The sequence below is a fragment of the Lipotes vexillifer genome, unplaced genomic scaffold (assembly GCF_000442215.2).
Source record: "Lipotes vexillifer unplaced genomic scaffold, Lipotes_vexillifer_v1.1 scaffold170, whole genome shotgun sequence".
Taxonomy (NCBI): domain Eukaryota; kingdom Metazoa; phylum Chordata; class Mammalia; order Artiodactyla; family Lipotidae; genus Lipotes; species Lipotes vexillifer.
In genome coordinates, this window is record NW_006772326.1 from 1,886,510 (window position 1) to 1,906,648 (window position 20,139).

The 20,139-nt window shown below is 38.5% G+C and overlaps 2 protein-coding genes across 3 annotated transcripts in view; both read right to left on the reverse strand.

The window, feature by feature from the left end:
- Positions 1 to 9,014: 9,014 nt before the first annotated feature.
- On the reverse strand, positions 9,015 to 12,762 carry LLPH (LLP homolog, long-term synaptic facilitation factor). Its single transcript, XM_007447387.1, has 2 exons — positions 12,558 to 12,762; positions 9,015 to 9,642 (listed from the first exon to the last, which is right to left on the reverse strand). The coding sequence occupies exons 1-2, from the start codon at positions 12,760 to 12,762 to the stop codon at positions 9,464 to 9,466; spliced, it is 384 nt and encodes a 127-aa protein (XP_007447449.1). The 3' UTR covers positions 9,015 to 9,463.
- A 4,510-nt stretch (positions 12,763 to 17,272) lies between these two features.
- The window catches only part of TMBIM4 (transmembrane BAX inhibitor motif containing 4), a 20,182-nt gene continuing 17,315 nt past the window's right edge, over positions 17,273 to 20,139 (reverse strand). Inside the window, exons 6-7 of one of the 2 annotated variants that reach the window (XM_007447388.1) lie at positions 19,575 to 19,620; positions 17,273 to 19,038 (exon numbers count right to left, since the gene is read on the reverse strand). In XM_007447388.1, coding sequence (XP_007447450.1) covers positions 18,832 to 19,038; positions 19,575 to 19,620 — 253 coding nt within the window. In that variant the 3' untranslated portion in view covers positions 17,273 to 18,831. The remainder of the gene's footprint in view (positions 19,039 to 19,574; positions 19,621 to 20,139) is intronic. The other variant, XM_007447389.1, reaches the window with a different exon arrangement.

The window sequence follows — 20,139 nt, forward strand, 5'->3', positions numbered from 1 at the left end:
AAATGGAAGAGCGTACACACTAAGAAGCTTAGATCTGATCTTGCAGCCATGGGAAGTTTCCTAGCTGGAGAGTGACATATTGAAAGGAATGTTTTAAAAGCTTAATTTACAGCCCCTCCAGTGTGCCCCAGACAGGCAGTCACATGCTGCAGGGAAGGATTATTAATTGTTTCAGCCTTTCAGGAAAGTGAGTTGGCAATATGGATCAGGAGTCTTCTTAAGAAAAGTTCATTCTCCTCTAAAACTCTTCTACAAGAATATATCAGATAAGGATTAGTAAGGCCATTAATATTACAGGGAAGTATTTTAATCACACACACAAAAATATTTTGTAAAAAATTTAAATGTCCAAACACAGGCAAACAAGAAAATGTAGTTTACCCATGAGACAGAATATGACGGAATGTTTCAAAAGATTTTCAGTGGCATGGGGAAGATCCTCATGATGTAAAGAAAACAGAATATAAAACTGTACAGTGTTGAGACAGTTATGAAAATATAGACACATATACATATTCTCTGGGTGGTTGGATTATGAATGATTGTATTTCATTTAGACTTTCCTGGGTTTTCTAATTTTCTACAACATACACGTATTACTTTTATGAGAAAATAAAATAAAATATAAAAAGAAATCGATAACTACATAGGGTGAACTAAAAGAGAGTAGAAACAAACAAACAAAAATCTAGCCTTTTATGAGGGCACAGGGCAAGAGGAGAAGCTTGTTACTGTGTTGTTTCATTTTAACTAAAAGATATTATACTGCCTGTGAGGTAAAGAGGCACAGCCACCAATGGGAAAGGTTTGGTTATTAACCACAGCAGGCATAGAGCTGCAGAAAAGACTAATCATACAGCAGGAATAGAGCTGCAGAAAAGACTAATCATATACCATCGTTTCATTTAGCAGCCCCTCTTTTTATAGAAAGGAAAAGAATAGAATTAATCTTGACATTAGTCAGAACGTTACATTTGCGTGGCCAGTTGTCACTGCCTTATGGTTTAGAAGAAGATTGGTCTGAGAGTAAAGAGACCTGGGCTCTGAACAGGGTCATGAACTCCTAATATCTCGGCAAAGTTGGGACCTCAACAGTTTCCTCATCTGTTGAAAAGCGCAGGGTTAAGGTCATCTCTAAAACATTTTTCAGCCTTAAGTCTTATGACTATTTTAGTTCATATTAATTTCATGTTAATGAAACCAATCTGTAAGGGTATTTGTGTGAACCATCTTCAGATAGACCACCCACCAAATAAAACTACATTGAAATGCTTTTATATGTCAGTATTCTAGGTGCCATATTAAATTGAGTCCTTTCTCCAGTATTTAACATTTCCAAAAATGGTTCATAGACTTAAAGGAAAAGTTGGCTGTGAGAGTTTTGAAGAGCTTTACAATGGAATTCTCTTTTTTTCCCCCCCAAAGACTAAAAAGAGCCCAGTCGGAGGTGGAAGGTGGGGAAGACATCTAAACACACAGACACACACACCACAAACGACCACTGTTACCCGCTTAGCTTTGATAGTCAGGACGGTAAGCTTGTCTTTTTTCTTTTGGATACCACTGCCTTTGAGTGAGAAATTTGGGGGAAATTTGCAAATATAAAATGCAACTCAATTTCACTAAGTAGGGAGACATAAAACAGATCCAACTCACCTGAATTTCCAGATAAAGAACAAAAAGCCTTCATTAATAAATACAGAAAATATTTTAAAGCAGGATTCAGCAAACTTTTTCTTAAAAGGCCAAAAAAAAAAAAAAGGCTAGATAGTAAATATTTTGGGATTTTCAGGCCAGAGGAGGGTCTCATTCATAAGTATTCAACTCTGCCTCTGTTGCACAAAAGCAGTCATAGAAAATACATGAATGAGTGGGCCTGGCTACTTTCCAATAAAACTTTATTTGCAAAAACAGATGACCAGCCAATTGGCCTGCCCCTGTTGTAAAGCATATCTTCTATTTATGCATCCACTTAGAAGATGAAGGTGAAAAGGAAGAGGAAGAAAAACATAATAAGTGGAAAAACTGAGATGAGAGGGGAGAGAGAGAATGCAAGAAGGGTAGTGATTTGAGCCTAAGGAGGAAATTGAAGTAATATCCACACAGAAAAAGAGGCCAGTGCAGAAAATTTTTTTTTAAAAGAGGAAAATGCAGGACTTCCCTGGTGGTGAAGTGGTTAATAATCTGCCTGCCAATGCATGGGTCACAGGTTCCGTCCCTGGTCTGGGAAGATCCCACATGCCTCGGAGCAATTAAGCCCGTGCGCCACAGCTACTGAGCCTGCACTCTAGAGCCTGCAAACCACAACTACTGAGCCCGTGAGCCACAACTACTGAAGCCCGCAGGCCTAGAGCCTGTGCTCCGCAACAAGAGAAGCCGCCGCAATGAGAAGCCCACACACTGAGACGAAGAGTAGCCCCTGCTCACCGCAACTAGAGGAAGCCCATGAGCAGCAACAAAGACCCAACACAGCCAAAAATAAATTTAAAAAAAAAAAATTTAATAATAAAAAAAATAAAAATAGACAAAACAAAGGTTTGGTATTTAGGGATTCATGCATAGGTGGTAAAACTATTAAGAACAACAAGAGGGACTTCCTCGGTGGTGCAGTGGTTAAGAATCCACCCGCCAATGCAGGGGACAGAGGTTCAAGCCCTGGTCCAGGAAGATCCCACATGCCGCAGAGCAACTAAGCCCATGCGCCACAACTACTGAGCCTGCGCTCCAGAGCCCGTGCTCCGCAACTAGAGAAGCCTGTGCAGTGAGAAGCCCGTGCACCGCAACGGAGAGTAGCTCCCGCTCACAGCAACTAGAGAAAGCCCGCGCGCAGCAATGAAGACCCAATACAGCCAAAAATAAATAAATAAAATAAGTAAAAAAAAAAAAAAAAAAAAAAAAAAAAGAGGAAAATGCAGAGGAAGAGAGAAAGACAAACTGATGAGGAAAAAAGGCACAGAAGTGGGAAATCTATTTGAGCTATTGTCACTGGACCACAAAGAAAAATGCCAGGGGTCATTTATAAACAAAAGCACTTACATCTAAACTTGGTGGGATTCTTTTTTTTTCCCTAAGAAGTAAATAATGTTTGACTCGCAGCTTTAAGTTTTTATTAAAAAAAATTTTTTTTCTTTCAGTTATATGCAAGAAAAACAGACTGAAGGAAAGCAAAGAAGAGGGAGGTGCAAAACAGTACCAAATGGGGACAGGACAGGGTGGTGACAGCCAGGAAAAAAAAAAAGGAAAGGGTAAACTTACCCTGTCCTCTCAGTCTCTGCTCTCTGGAATTTAAAGTGCCAAGTTTGATCTGCAACCCTCTGGTCCTGCTGGAGTATTCCTGGAAAAAATATTTAGAAGGCACATGCCCAAGCAGCAACGTGGCAGCTGTACCCTTCCCCCAGCCCTCTAACCCATCCCAAGCCTAAGTGGTCACAGCCTACCAACCACTTGCCTTTCCAGAAATTGCTCAATGTCAAATTCCTCTCTAGCACTGTGAGCTCAGTGTGTACACTGGTCTTTAATGACAAGGGTGGAAAATCAACCCTGAGTCAATTTTCTCATCCACTGGTCACAACTTAGTATTTCATTTCAATTAAGAATTACACCAAAAGAACCTCCAGACCTAGGGGTCCTCTGGCACTTTAGTTCTAATGACTAAAGTATACTCTTTAGGTCTGACCTTTTAAACCTCAAAATCTCAGATGTGAGTGTGAGAAAAGAGAATAAAGAACTCATAACCATTGGGCAGAATTACATTTAAATCATCTCAAGTGGGGGTCTCCCACTCTCTCCGCCCCCTTCCATTTCTTTCTCTAGCACGCTGTCTCTCTTCCAGAGACAATTCAACAGCCTCTTCTCAACCCACACCTGGCTTCAAATAACACTCACATTCAGGAAGTTCTTTACATTTAACTCAAATCCCTTCTGCTACAGTTAAAACCCATTTCGTCAGTGGAGATTCGCAACAGCCGATTCCCATTCTCTTTATGGCAACTCTTCTTAAAGATTCACAGGCTTATAAAGGACAACCATACCAATTTCGCCCATGGCCTACAGCTTCCTTAAGCATTTTCCATGAATATTTGACTATACAGTTATCAATAACCCATTGCCTAGTCTGTGGAGAGTTTACCCATTGAGCAAATTTCTACAGCTGGAGAAAGTCAATAGCCCCTATCCAATTACTCAAGGGACTGCCTGCATTAGTAAATACCTATGCTTTTGTGAAGACAATATTAGTTTGAAGTTTGGGACAGAACAAAGACTAAACCTAGAGCAGAATGCTTATGTCTGAATAGGAAAGCACATAGGAATGACCAATCTTTGGCCAACTACCTACCACTCTGCTCAGAATATCACCCCTTTGTGTGAGCAAGATGAAGCTTTTTAGAATTTTGAAAAACAGCACCCAATGTGGGTCTCCACTGAAATTTGTAATCCTATCTCCCCGTGCCCCCATCACATATCTCAAACTGTTTCTTCTCTAAAGCATTAAAAAAACAAACAAACAAACAAACAAACAAACAAAAAACCTGGAGCAATACAAAAGATCTTCAGTTGACTTTTAGGAGCAAACAACATATTTTCTTGAACATCTGTGATCTTCCCAAGCTATTTTTTTCCCCCATTATTGTCAAGAGTAAAGAAGTTTAGTGGAATGTTTCTCCACAGAGGCACAAGTCTATAATACTCCCCGTTGATTACATATAAAAGACACAAAATATTAGTTTATTAGAAGCAGCTTGAACCACTGCTGTACAAAGCAGTTCTCTGATGGAACAGATTTATGAAGTAACAGCTGAAAGGTATGTAGATCACAAGATACATGACAAATGTACTTTATTACACGGATCAGAAATACCATATGTACTAGCAGTTACTGTACAGTGATACACAACACCCAACTAAGACTATTTAAAGGCTTTGCTGATATTGAAAACTATAAAGACAATGTGAGAATGAGAAAGTGTTTCGTAAGACAGCATAATGCCAAGACAAGTCATCGCTTTAGGAAATTAAACACACTCTGCATATTATAAACTTAATGTATTATAAAACTATGCCATTTTTAAATAAAACGCAAAGGATTTCACCCCATTCATTGTTTAAAGCAGATGTTCATAACGTTTTTCCATACTTTAAAGTGGAACTTCGTGGAATGAATACCAGACTTAACGACATTAACAAATTTAAGATTGCAGATTTTGTTACTTCCACCAAAAAGATACTTAGGTCTGCAATCATGGGGTGCCAAAAAACTATCTAAGGGCAAAGTAAGCACAACACATTTCAAAGTGACAACTTCCTGCAAGGCACTTCTAAGCTGGCAAGTACTTCACCAGCTTTCTACTGAAATTCCAAGTACAATATTTGAGTCCATTCTGCCACATTCCAAACAAGTGGCTGGCCAGTCTTAGCTTGACAGCATAGTCCTCCCAAGCTGCTTGTTCCACCTCCCAACAAACATCTTAGTTAGAAGGTTCTTCCTTAGATTCAATCAAAACCTGTCTCTGAAGCTTCCCATCAGAGACATTCATTCTACACTATGGGACAGCCTTGCCCACTACTTAATAATTGCATAGCTTTAGGCAACTTTACTTACCTCTTCAAAGCTGTTTCCTCCTCTGCAAATAGAGATAATAAGAGTACTGACACCACAGTATTGTTTTAGGGATAAAATGAAATAATACAGGTAAAGCACTTAACACAGTAAGCATTCTCTAAATGTTGGCTGTTATTACTAGTATTCTAGCAAATGAGTCCTATTTGACACCGCATCCTATGCTTCTCCTATTCTAAAATAGGTGCGAAAGACTCTTGGCATTCAACTGTGTAAAGTTTAAGGGTTTTTGTAAGCAGGCACAAACCTCACCCTGGCCCTCCTGCTGCCTGACGGGGTCCTGGGAACAACAGAGTGGCCTTAACCGGCATGAGTATTTAACAGTTCCCTATTCCCCCTCAACATTTCCTTGTTAAACTGGCACGTGCCTGCTGCAATGGTGTTTTGTATTTTTTGACTATAGCATAAATGTGAATCACTCTGCCAGGTGGCATCAGAAGTTAGTTGCTTAGCTAGTAAGCTTAGTCAACAGCCCACCATCTGCATCTCAACTGTAGTATTTATAAATTTGGGAATTCCGTGAGGTCTCTTTAGATTTCTCCTATTTATCCTATTTTGTGGCTAGCACTTCACTACTCCTACACACCACTACCCTCACCATCAACACCAGTCCATTTCAGATATTTAAATCAAGTCATTTATAGCCAGTTACTTTTTTTTCTCCAACTCCTAAAAACCATATCCCAGATATATTGATCCAAATTTTGAAAATATTCAGATTTCCTCATAAGCAAATATATTCTGCTGCATATTTACTCTAGGCAGAATGTGAACTAGAGGGGGAAAATGTATCTAAAACGTGACATTAGAAAAAAACATGTAGTCAAAACCACTAGATTCTGCTTTAGAGTGTCAATGGCAGTTCACATTCCTTCTCTGATTAGTAGTTTGGGTACCACTGAATGTGGGCTATACCTTTAGGATGGGATCAGCCCATTCTAAGGGCATGCTACCAAAGGAACTCCAGTCTGGTTTAGGCCTAGAGATTTGAGAAGGGGTCAATAAATCATTTCTCTACTGAAACCAGCTCTTCATCTGTTCCTGAGCCCCCCGAACAGATTGAACCAAAAATAAGAATTCTACCCTAAAACTACCTTTTTTACTTAGCAAGAGTTTGCACACCCTTGAGAGGCACTGCAAGAGCATAGGTTCTGGAGCTTGACTGTCTGACTTTGAATCCCAGCTATATGGCCTGTGTGCCTCAGTTTCCCCTGGTGTATATAGAGATAATATCAATACCAAACTCAAAGGATTGTTGGGAGGATTAAATGAGTTAATACTTCGATTGAAGAGTTTAGGATTAAATAATTTAGAACAAAGCCTGATGTGCAAAGCAACCAATAAATGAAAGCAGTTTTGATTATCCTTAGATGATATTTTAATTTAATTTCTTAAAAAACAAAAATAAAATGTCATGTTCAATCCCTAACGTGATTCAGCCCACTCAATATAATTCCAAAAAATGATTTGGTGTTTAGCTTGAGCTCCATCTGGTGGTTTTACAGAATTCTCTGGAAAACATCAGTCAAATAAAGAGATGACAAATTTTATGAAGCTAATCATTTAAGAGATTAAAGGACTATGCTATACTTCTCAATTTATAACCTCCAAGAAAAACGCAACAAAGAAGTGATCGTACGTTGCACTCATTCTGGAATACTAGTCTAAATTTCCCGCTAAAATTTTGAGGTAGGAAGAATCCTGCTGGCCACACAATTCAGGAACTCAGTGATCGTAGAGGTACCCATCACAAGCTATGCAAGACAATTTCTCTTTCATAGCCAACTTGCCAGAGGACATAGGACACTTGAGAACATGTTTCTCAAATACGTTTTTTGACAGTGATACTTTGGTTTTGTTAACTTTTAAGTTAAATCCTGACTGTACAAACTTCATGACTAGACAACCTTAAGTGACCAGCCTAACATCACTGAAAGGCCCTGGATGAACGCTCAAAGCTACTATCTACCGTTGGAGTCAAATTGGAGGTTATCAGCCTCAGAAAACATGATATCCCTGGTACTGGCTTCTGACCTCAAAAATCCAGAAAAAACATACGTAACAATGCTGCCAAATTTTAAATAAGCACTAAGTGTGTAACATCACTGATGTAGACAATTCCTATGATGGGAAAAAAAAAAAGGAAACAGCTGGTATATTTAGGCTGATATTATCATGGCTTAATTAGATAATGTTAGCAAATTTTTATTTCATGAATAAACATTTATGTATTTGCCTTTTCCTCACAAACTCTGTTCAAAATTATACGAAAAGGCAAAAAAAGGCCGTGAACTTTTTTGAACTTTCCAACTCACATCTTCTGTTAGCTTCCTTAAGTATTTAAAAATAATCCACTAACTTTTTGGTGAACTAACCACTGAATAGATTGACAAAAGCCTATTATATAAAATAATCCTAAGATTTTACTAGCATTAAACTTCAGCTTCAAATCTCCTAAAAGATTTGGGTCCTGTCCTATTTATCTCTATACTGTGTCCCAGAGTGTGTGCCCAGTACAAAATTTGTGACCTGATGCCTAAGTGACCTTATTCCACTAGGTCTCATTTTTTTTTTTTTTTAGGTAAGAAGTGGATTTATTTAGAGAGAAACACACTCCACAGAGTGTGGGCCATCTCAGAAGGTGAGAAAGGCCTAGGTCTCATTTTTAACTTGGTTTTCTCTGAAGCTAACAGCCTCTTCTGAGTACATACCCGTGAGGTCAGACACCTCATCTTGTTCCCTGGGTCCCTAGCAACTGGAAAAGTCTGCTAGATCTCTATATGACTATATAGGCATACTTCGTTTTATTGCACTTTGCACATACTGCATTTTTTTTTTTTTTTTTACCAGTTGAAGGTCTGTGGCAACATTCTGTCAAATAAGTCTATCAGCGCCATTTTTCCAACAGCATTATTTTTTAACTAAGGTATGTATATTGTTTTTTTACATGCAATGCTATTGTAAAACAGACTACAGTACAGTGTAAATGTAATTTTTATATGCACTAGGAAACCAAAAACTCATGTGGTCCACTTTATTGCAGTGGTCTGGAACTGAATGTGCAGTATCTCCGAGATATGCCTGTATTAAGCTAATATTGTTTTTGAATCTTCAAGTATGTAGCATTTCCCAAACTTAATGACCATGTAATATATTTTTTTCACCACACATCCAGAAAATCTAATTCTGAGAATCATACTCTGAGAATAATATAAAAACTGAAGCACATTAAACTAGTTCCCAGGATGTTCTAATCTCCTAAAAAGATGGAGCATAATAATTTTCACATGTCAATATTCCACCTAAAATTTTTAAATTTTTAAAAACTTTAACTGAAGAATCTGGTCTTCTCTACTACTAGGAAACCTTAAGGATATATGAAAGAACAGATCTTCAAGATCTAGACAGAGTATCTTTTATTCTGAATTATACAAAATCACAACTCCAAACAAGTACTGCTTATACGATCCACTGACATATTTTCACATGATATATAATTTACTTTAAATCTGAGTTAGCTCAAATTTGTCAGTATAATATTATGTTTCATCTTTCCTAAGACTGAATGATTACAACCACATTAATACTTGAGAGAATTCTGATGTCTGATAATCCCTGCATATTGGACAGCATTCAATTAAAATATCAGCGTAGCTTTCATTCATCAAAGAAAATATTTTATTCAAGTTACCAAGACAAATTTGAGGAGTTACATTTGGGCTTGAATTGAAGAAAAAGGCCAAGTTAAAAGATGGAAACAAAGTTTCCATTTGGTGGAAGCTGAAATCAATGTATACGTTCTAATCAAAGACCTGTTCCATGCGCATTTTTCAAGTTTTTAAGGGTCTACCAAGCCAAACCCTTCGCTGCCTTGATGGCTTTTGCTTTGCTTTTTCCTTTCTTTTTCTCTCGCTTTGCTTTCAGCCTTTTTCTTTGCCTCTGGTTCATCCATACGGGGTACTGCCCATGCTGGTCTAGAAGAGTCTTTTTGTTTCTCTTAATATCAGTCTCCATTTTCATGTCATCTGAATTAAAAAATGGAAAAACTATTAATACTCACGAATGCAACCCCATGAAAAAGCAAATTAATGCAATGAGGACACTGAACTTAAAAGTGGCATGAAACTACAAAAGCAAAAAAAAAAATTCCTTTATTTGTGCAATGATCTTTGACTAACACTCAAAAAACTCCTTACAGCACATTCAGTAGAATCATACACATGATGCCATGTGTTCCCACAACCATGAAAGACATAAAAAGTATCTGTGAGGAACTAGGGACATCATCTACTTAGTCACTAAGAAACTTTCTAAAGAATATTGTTATGCAACCCAATCAAAAAATGGGCAGAAGACCTAAAGAGTCATTTCTCAAAAGAAGAAATACAGATGGCCAATAGGCACATGCAAAGATGCTCAACATCGCTAATTATTAGAGAAATGCAAATCAAAACTACAATGAGGTATCACCTCACACCAGTCAGAATGGCCATCATTAAAAAGTCTACAAATAACAAATGCTAGAAAGGGTATAGAGAAAAGGAAACCCTCCTACACTGCTGGTGGGAATGTAAGTTGGTGCAGCCACTGTGGAAAACAGTGTGGAGGTTCCTCAGAAAACTAAAAATAGAATTACCATTTGATCCAGCAATCCCACTCCTGGGCATATATCCAGATAAAACTATAACTCAAAAAGATACATGCACCACTATATTTGTAGCAGCACTATTCACAATAGCCAAGACATGGAAACAATGTAAATGTCCATCGACAGATGAATGGATAAAGAAGATGTGGTACATATATAGAATACTACTCAGCCATAAAAAAGAAAAAAAGAACGAAATAATGCCATTTGTGGCAACACGGATGCAACTATAGATTATCATATTAAGTGAAGTACGTCAGAGAGAGAGACAAATACCATATGATATCACTTATATGTGGAATCTAAAATATGACACAAATGAACCTATCTATGAAACAGAAACAGAATCAGGGACAAAGACTGGTGGTTGCCAGGGAGGAGGGGAGTGGGAGAGGGTAGGAGTCAGAGTTTAGGATTATCAGATGCAAACTGGTATATATAGAATGGATAAACAACAAGGTCCTACTGTATAGCACAGGGAACTATATTCAGTATCCTGTGATAAACAATAATGGAAAAGAATATGAAAAAGAATATATATATATATGTATAACTGAGTCACTCTGCTGCATAGCAGTAATTAATACAACACTGTAATTCAACTACACTTCAATAAGAAATAAATTTTTTTTAAAAAAACATTGTTATGATTGTCCTTTGCAACAGTGAAAGTTAAATAGGAAACATTTAGGAGATATGGGTTTGAATTACCGCATTAGGGGTAAGTTTATGGTTCTGAAAACATGCGAGTTATGAGAACACTCCTCAGACTAGGTGCTTTCTTGAGCTAAATAAAATTGTTGTGTCAATAAAAAGTGCACCCACGTTTCTAATGGACAGGCCTTAGAAGAAAATAAACTATTAGGAATGACTGGCCACTTCCAATGAAGAGTACTTGGAAGAGGAACAGCAGTAAGCAGCAAGCTTCATGACAGAACAGACCTGGATATCCTGGGGCTGCCACACTTTTTTATCCAGGTCACACTCAGGTATCCAGCTCTTCTAACAGAAGACTTAGCAGGAAGCTCAGCACGGCCATGCTGTGGTCCATTTATCACCAACCTTATCTATTGTGAAGGACATGTCCACAGTGTCCCTCTCTGGGAACTTACCAGGGTATACAGGTTTTCTGTGGACTCTGCTACCTGACATTATATTGTATTAGTTCATTCATCTGGTTTACTTTCTGTCTCCTCCAATGTGATGTAAATCCCACTAGGATGGAGGCCATTTCTGTTATTCATCATTGTTGCCTCAGTTCCTAGAATAGTGCCTGATATACATTAGCCCTTCAATAACTGGTCACTGAGTGATTATTTTAGGTGCTGTTCTAGGTTCTGGGGATACACTGGTCCAAATAAGCTCCTTGCTCTCATGGAGTTCTCAATGTTCTGTTGAGGGGAGAATGACAAAGCAAACTTCAGCTTGTGGTTACAGCCTTTTTAAAAAGAAGTACTGGAACAAGATTAAGTAGGACCAGGCAGGCTGTGGTAAGCACATGGAAATATAATGAGGTGACTTAAGCATGACATAATTGATTTATATCCTAAAAAGATCATACTGGGTGATATGTCAAAAATGAATCAGAAATGAGCAAAAGCTGAAGAGAGAGGTAAAAAGGCTACTACTGTGGTTCAGGCAAGAGATAACTGTCATTAAAGTGAAAGCATGAAAGTAGGAGAAAAATGGATAGATTCCTAATGTACTTTGGAGATAGTCAAGAAGATGTGCTAATGGTTTACAGGTGGGGGATAAAGGGAAGAGGGATTGAGGATAATGACCATTATACACAGTATATACAGCTTCCAACTTTAGACTATATTAAAACAGACATACCTAGAATCTGTCAAAATCAAATACAGGGAAACTAATCTTTAGGATAATAATATAAGGGCAGAGGACTCTCAGAATGGAACCTAGATCTTGCAAAGGGTAAAATGAAGAAAGACCTCCTTCTATCCTGCCTAGTTCTTGACTCCTGTGTACCCTTCCAACGAGAGTGTGTCTAGGTTTGTCTACTCCTGTAGTACTGTCTATTTCTGAGACACTTAGGCTACTGTGTAAGCACAAAAGGCTCACTCTGAATAATCCAAAACATACCTACTCACATGAGGTGGCTTTAAAATAGCTTAGCATAGAATCTCTAGTAGCACCTCCAAAGAATTATGTGGGCATGGCAGGACGTTTGTAGGGAAGCAAGTGTGAGAAAGAATGGAAGACAGTGAAAAAGGGAAAAAGAGTCACAAAAGGAAGTTGATATAATTTTTTAAAAAATGAAACACATAAACTCACCTGTTTCATCTTTCACCACACATTGCATTTTCTCTTGACAATGTTTGGGTTCCACCACAGTTGCTATCTCTTGAACGTCTTTCATTAAAACATCACCATCTACTTTAAGAATACTTTTAAGTCTGCTGAGCTCCTTTGGGGCATTCTTTTTTCTCTTTTCAGCACGCATCTTCCTTTTCCACTTACTCCGTAAACTTTTAGCCATATTTTAGCTGGAAAGCTAAAAAATTACATTTTCAAAAGCAACTATTTACTATCAAACAAAAAAACAAATCCTTGGAAAACCAGGTCAAAAGGCATCTCTGCAGAACATGAACAACTGGAAAGTAAACTCTTCACTCTGTTCATGATTTATGATGGCATAATGTGAAAATTATGTGAGGATCAACGTGGCATATACAGCAACTAAATAACAATTAAGAACACCAAACCAAACTCCCCGTGGCCACTGGCACACTGTGAGTCAAGCCAATTCTGAAAGCTCCTGTAGTTTCCATACAAGATGTAGAAATTTAATTTCCCCCAAAATGCAGAGTGCCATCACCTTACATTTATGCAACAACTTAAAAAATCAAAAAATATTTTATAAATCTTTTAACTGAATCCTGATTTCCCCCAAACCTACAGGCGACTCCACCCACCCCAATTTTCCTCATTATCCACTCCCTCAAATCAATCTAGCTATTTTAAACTTGTCTATTTCTACTCTTGCTTTCCCTCAACCCCTCAGTCCCAGCCCATCCCCCAGAAGGTAGTCAACGTGAGCTTTTAAAAACTTAAAGAGCAGACACTGTCTTTCTTGGAATTAATGATTTTCCAACTCATATATTCAAGATCTACAAGGGTATTTGAGACCTGGCCCCTGCCTCCTTTAACTCTTATCTCATGCTCCACTCCATCCTCAAGCACCAATTACATCTGAAGAAAGTCCAATCAATGACAACCGAGGGACAGTGTGGGGATGTGATGAGGGCTGGGAAGGGATTATAGGGATTATAAAAAGTTTAGAGGGAAGCTCGTGGGAATGACTTATAACATCATCTTGACTGTGCTGACAGATTTATGTGTGTGAGTATACATGGATATATCTTACACACTTTAAATATGTGCAGTTTGTTGTGTTAATTACACATCAATAGGCAGTTAATCACTAAGACATTATTTTGAAAAAGAAAAAGAAAAATGTCCAAATGACGTTGACTTCAGTATCTTTACATTTGCCGTCCCTTTGTCTGGTAACTGATCCTTCTTCACTTCAGTACCTCAGAGACAGCTTTTCTGACTCCTGAAAGCTCACCTTTTATTCTCTACCACCTCATCCTTTTCTTTCCTGTTTAATACGTCTTACTATCTAAAATTCTTAAGTTTATTTTCTGTCATTCTCGGTAGCCTGTGGGCTCCACGAAGGCAAGGGATAAAGAGGTCTTGTTCGCTACTGGATCCCCCAGTGCGTAGCACTGTGCACACAGTAAAGTTTAAGCAAACATTTGTTAAACGGACGACTGGTGGAGTAACATTTCTGGACGGCAGCAATCACACTCTCACTCTGTCCCGTGTGTACAACAACGCAAGCCCTGCAAGGGGCTGGGAGAGAAGGACTGCGGTACACAGCCCTCAGCGGGGCTGAACCACTAAGGAGGACTCCACTTCCCACAGAGCACCGGGAAGCCCCACCAGGAGCACCAAGACAACGGGAGACCCTCGTCCTAGAGGAGGCCTGCGTCTCTGGCCCGGGCTCAAGCTTGCCAGAGGGGGACGAGGCTTGAGATCTTTCCACGGACGATGGAATCGAGTCCCAAGTCCCACGCCCCACTAGAGCCGGTTAGTAAAAAGAACTCACCAGAGAAAACCCAGGAACTCAGAAACCAAACGCTGCTCACGCCGACCGGAAGCCACCGCACTTCCGCCTTCCCGGCAACCCGCTCTACTGACCCCGCCCCCCGGGCGGCGCGCTGCTCGCTGCTCGCCAAAACGCCCCGGACGGCCTCGAGAGGCGGGGTCCTCTGGAGTCCCAGGCTGACGCGCTTCTTGCGTCGTGTGCGAGTGCTGACCTGGAAGCTGGGCTCCTCCCAGATAGGTTCTGAAGGCGGATTAGGGAAATGCGGAGAAGCCGGGTCGAGGGTCGTACACCAGCTAGGCCTGCGTCCCGAGCGTGAGCGGGGTAGCCCCGAGACTAACCCAAGGAGGGAGAACCGCCAGATGACCCTGCCGTCAGGTGGGGAGCTCAGAGCCGACCTCCCCATTCGCACACATTCACCACGTCGCGTGTTCCTCTAGAAGCCGAATTAAGATCTTTATTTGCAGCCCTTAAATTTCCCCATCCCCGGTGGTCGTCTCACGGTTGTACACATATATCAAAACTTGTCAAATTGTATCCTTTAAGTATGTGCAATTCATTGTATGTCCGTTATACCTCAAAGCTGTTACCAAAAACAAAAACCCCTCATCCCGAAGACAAGTTCAAAGGGTAAAATGATCAAACTAATTCAGTTCAATCAGTGTTTACCGGCTAATCACTATGTATACCAGACACAATACTTAGCCTAGGACACACGGCTTCAGTGACGGTCACGCTGATCACAAACACCACCAGTTCTTTTTGTTATTATTTTACATATGCTCCTAATATCACTGGCTTTGGAACCGTACAGGTCTGTGGTATTTATGGTTCTAACACTTCCTTGTGAGTGATATGAGTACTATCTCAGAGCCTGGATTCCTTATCTACAGAATGAAGCTAATACAACCTAATAATCCTAGGTAGGGGATATAAGAGCTCAACAAATGGCCGCTTACATCATTTTCACATAATAAATTCAAGCATGCACGGGACTATTTGTAAGCAGTATTTTCTAGAGATTTACAACATACACCAAAAACCAGTAAATGAATTGTCTTTAATCATGGCCTAGTAAACTCCTGTCTGGTTACTAGTAAAAGAGTTCATTCTGAGACAATTTATGGGTCCCTTTTTTCTTTAAATTTGTGTCCTTGAAGAAACCATGCATCACGTGGAAATTAATAAACTCAGACTACAGCAAGTTGTTTTTGTGTTTTTAAAGAGGCTGGAAAAAGCTCATAACATGCAGTGTATTTAAAAAAAAAAAAACATACTTGAAAAACCTGCTTTCTTTAGAGATTAAGAAGTGCCTATACAGCAAGTGAATTTCTATTTTAAAGTTAACTATATGTTAGATCTGGCCACTTTGCCCCAAAATACATGTTCACATTGCATTTTAAATCAGAGAAAGCTCACTTTCAGATAGTCCAAATTGACTGCATCTTGCTTAACGTACCAGGCCAAGACTTTTGAATAGATACTTGGCACTGAAAAAGAGAAAAAAGTTTATCTATTATAAAAATGTCATAGTGTTAAATATACGCCATAATTCTGCATTACTGATACTTTAAAAGGCTAAATCCTAGATTGCATTATTGAGAAAAAAAACCTTTTTGAACATGTTCCTCACCAGTTTATATAAAAGCAGTTCTAACAGAATAAATGGCCTTGCTATATTTAAATATCCTTAATTCATTCCCTCATTCACACACTTGAGTATGCATTCTGTGATAGGCACTATGCTGGGTATACAAAGATAATGGGAATTGAACTACTGTCTTCAGGAAACTTTAACCCCTGATGGTAGGATAAAGCTTAAGGGTCAAACTGGACATTGCTTCAGCTCCATCACAGAGCTAGGAGCCTGTGGAACAGGAGGCACAGTGGGTCGCACTGAATACCTGACAGGAAGCAGAATGGTTTCCCACCTCAAAGCCATGCTACACTATTGGCACCAGCTAATGGGGCCTCTACAGTCAGGCCTCACCCATGGAATTCCTGATCTGAATAATCACTTAGTAAGGACTAGGAAGACGAATGGGATTCAGATGGTGACTCCAAGCTGCCCAGGCACTAGGTGACAGGGACTTCAAAACAAAGCTTTAAAGATGAACAAGCAAAAAGAACTTCCCAGCTGCTCCAAAAAGGCCCACAACTGGCTGCTGGCACCACTAATCCCCAGAAGTGGATCAAGTGGATATGCCAGGTGTGAGGTCTGCAGAAAAGAAATGAAGGCAGGCAGACAGGGCCCACTGCACTCCTTTCCCCAAATTATATTCAATAAAAACAGTTCTCAGATACTGCTCTTCCCTATTTTCCTCCTACCTCCCTGGCTGCACTTGGTACATTTTACAGTTACCTGTCACTCTGTCCAAGCCCTGCTAATTCCCCTTTTTTATTATTTGTGGAGTCTAGGTATTTTCACCTTTACTTGCTGTAAAAAATTGAGGTTGCATATGCCCTTTTATTCAGCAATTCTGCTCCTAGGTATATTCCCTACCTATGCAAACTCTCATATCTATGCACACTGGGACACACACAGGGATGTACACATGGCGGTACTGACTGTGACAGTAAAAAAGGAGGAACCATATAAAATTCATTAACAGAAGAATGTATGAATAACTATGGTCCATTTACAAAACATAATAAATACACCAGTGGTTGTCAAACTTCTTGGTCTTGTGATCTCTTTACACTCTAGAAATTACAACATTTGTCATATCAGAAAGATAAATTTTTAAAAGTTTACCTGTCATTAAAAAAAAATTAATTACATGTCTACACGATTTTTATTAAAGAAACTACATTTCCCAAACCAAACAATAATTTACTGGATGAAAAATGGTATTGTTTTATATTTTTTAAATGTCAAATCTCCATTTGCTTATTTATGGTCTCTAGTCACAATTCAGTACATTCTCCCTTTGGACCAACAATAACATTAATTAATAACAGCAGGTGACATTAATAAGCACTTAGTTTATATGATATATCCATCTCATTTAATCCTTATAACAGCCAATAAAGTAGGTGTTATTATTCCCATTATAAAGATAAGGTAAAAGACGTAAGTAAGGAAGAGTAAGTAACTTGCCAAAGGTCACATCACCAGTAAGTTGCCTAGTAAGGATTCCAATTTAAATTCTCTTACCTATGATGCTATGTTAAACTTGAGTATAGCATTATGCAACTGGGTATTCAAAAATTAATTGATAGTGATGGAGTCAAATTTACATCTGAAACTCACCAAAGGCTAAAGCTATATACTACTAATTTATTTCAGTTTAATAGTTTAATGCTTAGTGTTATGTGCTGAGTTGTATCCCCTGAAAATTCATATGATGAAGTCTGTCTCAGTCTATTCGGGCAGCCAAAACAAAACACTAGAGACTGGGTGGTTTATAAACAACAGAAATTTATTTCTCACAGTTCTAGAGGCTGGGAAGTTTAGCAGGCATATTCGGTGTCTAGTTTAAAGGCCCTCTTCCTGGTTCACAGACTGTGTATTTTCGCCGTCACCTCATGTGGCAGAAAGAGTAAGGGATCTCTGTGGGGTCTCTTTTATAAGAGCACTAATCCCATTCATGAAAACTCCACCCTCATGACCTAATAAGCACATCCCAAAAGCCCTACCTCCTCATACTATCACAAGTGGGCATGAGGTTTCAACAAATTATTTGGAGGGACACAAACATTAGGAGCACTGCAAAGTCCTAACTCCTAGTACCTCAGAATGTGACTGTATTTGGAGATAGAATCTTTATAAAGAGGTAATTAAAGTAAAATGAGGTCATTAGGATGGGCCCTAATCCAGTATGACTGCTGTCCTTATAAGAAGAGGAAGTTTGGACACAGACAAGTACAGAGAGAAGTCCACGTGAAGACGGAGATGACCATCTAACGGCCAAGAGAGAGGCCTCAGAAGAAACCAACCCTGCTGACACCTTGACCTCAGACTTCTAACCTCCAAAACTGTAATAAAATAAATTTCTGTTTAAGCCACGCACTCTTTGGTGCTTTGGTACTTTGTTATGACACCCTAGCAAACTAATGCAGTCAGGAATTTACCGAAGTTTCATTGGTCACTGGTATACTGCTATAATTTTTAAATGAAACCTATACTTAAAAAAAAAATAATATTAAATTTTATGTCAAAATATCTGACTGTCAAGCAGAATTTTAATTTTTAATATATCATTTTATAATGAAATGTCATTAACATTTTAATATAATTTTAATACTGAATAATTCTCTGGAATTTATCTTTTATACTTTTTCCTTTCTAAATAAGATTAAAATCTCCTAGTAAAAGGAGATTTATACTTTATAATATAGTACATGGCATACAAATAAAATCTTAAAAGTATTTAATAGTTAGTTATATCTCAAACTTTATTACTTAATGAATCAGTTTCTATACACTGCTTTCAATCACTTTTTATTAACTGCTTCCAAAACCCGCAACAGGTGCAAGAATAGATTGATGATATCCAAGTAGAGGCTGATGGCAGCTAATACATACTCTTCAGGTGACAGCCTATGCATCAAGGAGTGTGTGTCATAGATGATGAATCCACAGAAAAGAAGGGCTCCTACAGCAGCCAAGACCAACTCCACTGTCTCACTGTAAAAAAATAACTATAGGCAAGAGATTAAAATAATAATTTTATATTTAAAAACAGCATTAAGAATACTTAGGTTGCTTGCTCTTAAGTCATATATTCTACCTATGTATTTAATAATTCTGTACAACTTTGAATACAAATGTTAAAAGTAGAAAAAGGCAAGGCAGGTCCACTACTGTTGTATGAAAGGGTGAATGGATGAACCAATGGATATCCTCCTTTTATTAAATTACCCACCTGACTTTGAACAATAGCATTCCAAATATAAATAATTTAAAATATATTTCTTATTCAGAATTACATGTGCCACTTGAAGGTTAGCAATTACAAGTGAGGGCCTCTTTCTATGTAATTTAACTCATTTGTTCATTCATCTTCCTTTCCATCAATAATATTAGCATAAGACTTTGATTTTTTAAAATATCATTTTAAAATCATTCTACATACAAATGTTCCCAGATAATTATAACCAAGTGTCTGACCATAAGATGCTTCTTATAGCTTTTTGAGATTATTTATATTTCAAGTTACCATCCTAAAACAACTTACCTTCAAGATTCCTGACAGGCACAAAATCCACAAAGTAGCAAATAGTCTATAAAAACAAAATATTAATAATTGAGAATATTGTTCTTAACCAAAAAACTTTGTAAGCCCATTCAACATTTTCTGAAGAAATCAATCCATCCTGATATTTGCCAAAGAATAATTGAAATGTAAGCATTCTTTACTGTACAATGAATACTGCAGAACACCCAGAAATGGAAAAAACAGCTATCTATTCAACATTTGTTTTTATGGTGTACAAAACTATTTAAGAGTATCATTTTTAAAGTTTTCAATTGGAACATAAATATTGATATAAGCTAAAAATCATTAGAAGTATTTTAATTCTTCTAGAGCTATAAAACTTCTAGAAAATCGGGCTTCCCTGGTGGTGCAGTGATTGAGAGTCCACCTGCCAATGCAGGGGACGCGGGTTTGTGCCCCGGTCCGGGAAGATCCCACATGCTGCGGAGCGGCTGGGCCCGTGAGCCATGGCCGCTGAGCCTGCACGTCCGGAGCCTGTGCTCCGCAACGGGAAAGACCACAACAGTGAGAGGCCCGCGTACCG

Bases quoted from the DNA above. Each gene is read 5' to 3' on its own strand.
- LLPH (XM_007447387.1), bottom strand. From the start codon at position 12,762: ATGGCTAAAAGTTTACGGAGTAAGTGGAAAAGGAAGATGCGTGCTGAA. The intron at 9,643-12,557 runs GTGAGTTTATGT...TTTTTAATTCAG, and splicing joins TGTGGTGAAAGATGAAACAG to ATGACATGAAAATGGAGACT.